This window comes from Lynx canadensis, chromosome E1, assembly GCF_007474595.2.
Source record: "Lynx canadensis isolate LIC74 chromosome E1, mLynCan4.pri.v2, whole genome shotgun sequence".
Taxonomy (NCBI): Eukaryota; Metazoa; Chordata; class Mammalia; order Carnivora; family Felidae; genus Lynx; species Lynx canadensis.
The window spans coordinates 7,853,969-7,859,968 of record NC_044316.2 but is presented as its reverse complement, the minus strand read 5'-3'; the positions used below and the strand labels follow the sequence as shown (position 1 = coordinate 7,859,968).

General features: G+C 57.9%; 1 protein-coding gene across 1 annotated transcript in view; it reads right to left on the bottom strand.

Moving 5' to 3' along the window:
* Positions 1-2,209: 2,209 nt before the first annotated feature.
* LOC115501287 (heparan sulfate glucosamine 3-O-sulfotransferase 3B1) overlaps positions 2,210-6,000 on the bottom strand; it is a 38,525-nt gene continuing 34,734 nt past the window's right edge. Inside the window, exon 2 of the mRNA XM_030296279.1 lies at positions 2,210-3,127. Coding sequence (XP_030152139.1) covers positions 2,509-3,127 — 619 coding nt within the window. The 3' untranslated portion in view covers positions 2,210-2,508. The remainder of the gene's footprint in view (positions 3,128-6,000) is intronic.

Sequence of the window (6,000 nt, the reverse complement as noted above, 5' to 3'; positions counted from 1 at the left end):
AGGCGTAACCTGGGGGCAGATGTCGCGTCTGGATCCGTCAGGAATTACGAGCCATCAGACCTCTATGAAGAGATGCGCACGAAGTTTGATTTATTTGTCTGCTCTAGAAAAACGTGCTCTAGTCCGTCATTGCTAATTAGCGCCATCTGTTTGGATTCAAGGATTTGACCCAGGATAGAATCTTGACTCGCTTCAGGGCTCATGACTCAATGACCCTCCCCTCCTTCTATCTGAAAACTTCCTGTTTTCTGTTTTAAGGCAGGGACTAAACAACTTCATCCAAATTGTCCAGCCTGGAGAGACGGCGGGGACCCGAAGGCGGACTGCTTTGTCGCCAGCCCTCCTCCGAACCTTTCTGCAACTCTGCATCACGAGCCCTGTCGGGGCTCGCATTTGGCCAGAGTGTGGCCAGGGCAGGGTGAGGCGGAGGGGGTGGACACTGGCGTTTACTTGAAACGATACTCTGTTACTGAAAAGCAGCATCGGTGGTTTTATTTCCAGTGAGCTTTCGGACTGGAAAACCACAAGACCCATCAGCACCCTTCTGGACCAATCGGCACCCTTCTGCAGACGTCTTGATGCCTAAGCGGCAAGAAGGGAGAAAGACCCACGCCAGGGTTAGGGTGCTTCCCTAAATGCAGGTGCTAAGCTACTTGGGAGAGGCAGTGACAGAGCTTTGAAACGAACAGAACATCTGAGGATCGCACGGAGCCCCCCCGGCCCATCGTCCTACACAGACCTCACCCGACCCACGATCGCTTTGCTGCTAAGGGCGAGCTGGGCGCACCCGGGCTGAAACTTGTGGGCAAACACAAACCAGACATCACCTAATGACCAGTGACATCCTGACCGATTGCTAAAGAGGGACCATCTCTCTCCTTTCATAGAAGTTTTCGTACTCTGTCGGGCAAGTTATCCCCCAACGACACACGAAAGCGGCTTCGTGACCATCACGCCCCGACCGTTCTGACGAGACGCGTTACCTTCCCGCATGTGCCCCGGCGAAAGCAGAACTCGAATCAAAACCCTCTGATGGCAGAAGCAGTTGTGGTTCGGAAAACAGGATACGGGGAGTATGTTCGTTACGTGACATTGCTATAGGATTACCCAACTGCCACAGGCTAAGTCCTCAAAAATGATCTCCAACTGCTCACTCGGCAGAGAGGTACCGGGGGGAGCATTCGGCCATCAGCAGCAACAACGCTGGAAACCTTCTGCCGGGACCTAGCTCAAACAAGGGGACGTCTTCACAACTGGCAGGCGTGAGTGTCTCCAGGCAACACGGGGCCAGCTTTCCCAACCTGTCTTTACAAGAGCCACTCTGCGTTCTTGCAGTCTGGCCGTCGGCTGCAGGCTGTGTTGTCAATCTGGGATGAGCCAGGGATTCCGAGGAGGAGAGTTCCAGACATCAAGTGAGGGGGCCACGACTCACTTCTGCTGGCCGCCTTTCTGGTGGGGGTTTGTCTTTTCTCCCCTCGGAGGTGGTCTACTCCCAGTCTACTGGGATGTGCCCAACTGGGGCTGGCTGTGCACCTAGCAGCACCTTGGCGGACTCTGATGGGGTGGGATGCACTTGACCCCTTTGGACCCGTGCGGTCTGTGCCAGGAGATTCTGCTAGCCTAGGGGATTTCTTTGGTGTGTCAAAGCAGAATTGTCTGGCCTGGGGAACGGGGCATGGCGTATGCGTGCAAGTCAGAGGTCATCTTTATTTCTAAAGCAGCATCCCAGCATCACACACACACACACACACACACACACACACACGGGGCCTGGGAAGGAGGAGCTACCGTCTGCATACGATTCGAGCTGCTTAATGAACCAGGGACTGGCGCAGAAGACGACACAGGGCCATCTTTCAAAACCCCACGCCCAAGTAAACGTTTGGACCCTGGCACGAAGGACTCCCCAGAAAGGAGGCGGGCGTCCCCGCAAAGGCAGGGATGTCCCCCACGAGCTGAGCAGACTTGGGGGAAAAGCCTCAGCGCTGTGGTTTGGCGTCCACGTCCTCAGAAATGTCAACACGGGGGCGAGGAAGCTGCCACAGGAGACGTGACCCTCTGGGGGGAAGGGGGGGTGTCACGTTCCTGCGAGGTGTGCAGGCAGGGACAGAAATGGGAGCCGCACTAGGAGACCCAAGACACAAGGAGACGGCGAGCGAATTCAGCCAGCGATCGGAGGCTGCGTACCCGTAACGACAAAAATCTCAAGTTGTGCTTTTCTTCTTTTTAAATAGAATGGGGGAGGGGGGGTGGGGGGGGACACACGGAAGCACCATCAACTGTGAGGAAAAGAACCGATGAGACGCTTTGGAATGTGAACGGGTTACGAAGCTAAACCCTCTGAAGAGTGTGGCCAGGCAGCTTAGTGAATTAATTGCTTACGAATTAAAAATAAATTATTATAAAATAGATTTCTGTACATTTTACATACATATAATCTCTCTCAACATAGAAGCCAAGTGGGAAAGTCACATCGCGCGGCGGAGTGGGGGGGAGGGGGGGGTCCCGTCAGTCCCAGCCGAAGTCCTGGCCGGTCATCTGGTAGAACTTCAAGTTGAAGGGCCGGTAGAAGTCGCGCAGCAGGCGCACCACCTCGCGGTCGATCTCCGGGTGGGTCCTGCCCTTGGTCTTGCCCAGGCAGTGGGGCTTGCTGCTGCCCTCGGCCTTCTTGAGGCAGGGGAAGCCCTTGGTCTCGTTGAAGTAGAAGTGCTTGTCGGTGATGATCCTCTTGAGGCCCAGGAAGTCCTGCACGCGGCCCAGCTCGCCGGCCGGGTCGCTGATGAGCCGCTCCCCGCTCACGAAGAGCATCTGGCCGATGGGAAAGTGGCGCAGCCAGTGCTCCAGGTGCTTGGCGTAGATGCCGATCCGGATGGCGCTCCACGACGTGTCGATGAGGCCCGTCGTGCGGTTCTTGAACGTCAGGCTCTCGAAGGTGGGGATGTCGGGCCGCTTGGACAGCGTCTGCGTGTAGTCCGAGATGGCCCGGGTCACCGGGTCGCGCACCACCACGATGAGCTTGGTGTCCTTGGACATGGCCGAGATGCGCGCGGGCGCCTCGCGGGTCACGAAGTAGCTGGGCGTCTTCTCCATGGTGATCTGCCCGTCCAGGGTCCTCGGCATCAGGTCCCTGGGGAAAAGCAAGCAGAGCAAAGTCGGCTCAGGAGGGGACGCCTCTTTGGCCGCGCGTCTCGTCTCCGAGACGACACTTTCGATCCCGGCTTCCCCTCTGTTACCGGGAACGGCTGCGGAACCGCGAGAGAGTGCCAACGGCGGGTCGTCCCCGGAAGGTACCTTAACATCCCCACGGAGGCCAGATGCTATCTCCGTGAAGTATGACAGCACCTTCCTCCGAGACGAAAAGAGGAAGGAAGAGAGGGGAGTTTTTCCCGATCTTGTCACGGGCACCACCCCTGACTCCCTGTGCAGGCTGCCCAGCTTTCCGGACCGCCCCAAACATCAGGGGTCACAACACAAAGGCCCCTGGCCTCTGGGTATGTACCCTTCCTGACAACAGCACCTGGGGCCCCCAGAGACAGTGCCGTCCGGGAGTCCCCACCAGCCTGTCTTCGTGTGCTCACCAAGCCTGGGCACGTGTGCGGCGGGAACCAGGAGGAGGAGGTCCCCCTAGCCCATCCAGGCCATACCTGCTCCAACGCGGCGACCACGGGCAAAAAACGCCTTCACGGCAAAAAGCACGCGGCAACCTTTTAAAACCCAGGTGAAATCGGATGGAAGTATATAAACGGACGCAGACTTGCCACGAGGAAATTCCCAAGACCCAGCTCTAGAAGCTTCCAAAAAATACTTTAGATTCCATTAAAAAAAAAGGGGGGGGGGGTAGATAGATCTCTATCACAGCCTTAATTTAAATAAAAGTATGCCGACAAAACTGCTAACAACCTGTAAGAGATGCAGGCCATGATATTGGCACCAAAAAGCTGCTTTGGGGGCACCGGCGGAGGAGGGGGCCTCAGTGGGCTGAACATCCGGCTTTGGCTCAGGTCATGATCTCCCGGCTCGTGAGTTCGAGCCCTGCGTCGGGCTCTGTGCTGATGGCTCAGAGCCTGGAGCCTGCTTCCGATTCTGTGTCTCCCTCTCTCTCTGTCCTTCCCCCCCCACACTCTTTCTCTCAAAAATAAATGAACATTAAGAAAATCTTTACAAAGGGACGCCTGGGTGGCTCAGTGGGTCGAGCGTCCGACTTCGGCTCAGGTCTGATCTCACGGTTCGTGGGTCTAAGCCCCGCGTCGGGCTCTGTGCTGATGTCTCGGAGCCTGGAGCCTGCTTCGGATTCTTCTTTCTCCCTCTCTCTTTGCAACTCTCCCCCTCACGCTGTCTCTCTCTCTCTCTCTCTCTCTCTCAAAAATAAACATTAAAAAAGAAAAAAAGCTGTTTTGTGGTGGCACTTAGCTTTGCAAATAACAGTAACCGATGATGGAAGGTTGTGACTTACATGCTCCCTGGCCTGAAGCATTCCACCACGTGACGTGGGGAACAGTGGTACTTCGTTCAGCGTGTCTGTAGGAGGTTAGTAAAGCCAGAGCAGTTTAAATTTTTTTTTCAACGTTTATTTATTTTTGGGACAGAGAGAGACAGAGCATGAACGGGGGAGGGGCAGAGAGAGAGGGAGACGCAGAACCGGAAACAGGCTCCAGGCTCCGAGCCGTCAGCCCAGAGCCCGACGCGGGGCTCGAACTCACGGACCGCGAGATCGCGACCCGGCCGAAGTCGGACGCTTAACCGACTGCGCCACCCAGGCGCCCCTATTTTTTATTTTTGGGACAGAGAGAGACAGAGCATGAACGGGGGAGGGGCAGAGAGAGAGGGAGACGCAGAACCGGAAACAGGCTCCAGGCTCCGAGCCGTCGGCCCAGAGCCCGACGCGGGGCTCGAACTCCCGGACCGCGAGATCGCGACCCGGCCGAAGTCGGACGCTTAACCGACTGCGCCACCCAGGCGCCCCTATTTTTTATTTTTGGGACAGAGAGAGACAGAGCATGAACGGGGGAGGGGCAGAGAGAGAGGGAGACGCAGAACCGGAAACAGGCTCCAGGCTCCGAGCCGTCGGCCCAGAGCCCGACGCGGGGCTCGAACTCCCGGACCGCGAGATCGCGACCCGGCCGAAGTCGGACGCTTAACCGACTGCGCCACCCAGGCGCCCCTATTTTTTATTTTTGGGACAGAGAGAGACAGAGCATGAACGGGGGAGGGGCAGAGAGAGAGGGAGACGCAGAACCGGAAACAGGCTCCAGGCTCCGAGCCGTCGCCCAGAGCCCGACGCGGGGCTCGAACTCCCGGACCGCGAGATCGCGACCCGGCCGAAGTCGGACGCTTAACCGACTGCGCCACCCAGGCGCCCCTATTTTTTATTTTTGGACAGAGAGAGACAGAGCATGAACGGGGGGAGGGGCAGAGAGAGAGGGAGACGCAGAACCGGAAACAGGCTCCAGGCTCCGAGCCGTCGGCCCAGAGCCCGACGCGGGGCTCGAACTCCCGGACCGCGAGATCGCGACCCGGCCGAAGTCGGATGCTTAACCGACTGCGCCACCCAGGCGCCCCTATTTTTTATTTTTGGGACAGAGAGAGACAGAGCATGAACGGGGGAGGGGCAGAGAGAGAGGGAGACGCAGAACCGGAAACAGGCTCCAGGCTCCGAGCCGTCGGCCCAGAGCCCGACGCGGGGCTCGAACTCCCGGACCGCGAGATCGCGACCCGGCCGAAGTCGGACGCTTAACCGACTGCGCCACCCAGGCGCCCCTATTTTTTATTTTTGGGACAGAGAGAGACAGAGCATGAACGGGGGAGGGGCAGAGAGAGAGGGAGACGCAGAACCGGAAACAGGCTCCAGGCTCCGAGCCGTCGGCCCAGAGCCCGACGCGGGGCTCGAACTCCCGGACCGCGAGATCGCGACCCGGCCGAAGTCGGACGCTTAACCGACTGCGCCACCCAGGCGCCCCAAGCCAGAGCAGTTTAAACAGTTAAGGGACGTGGGCTCAGACA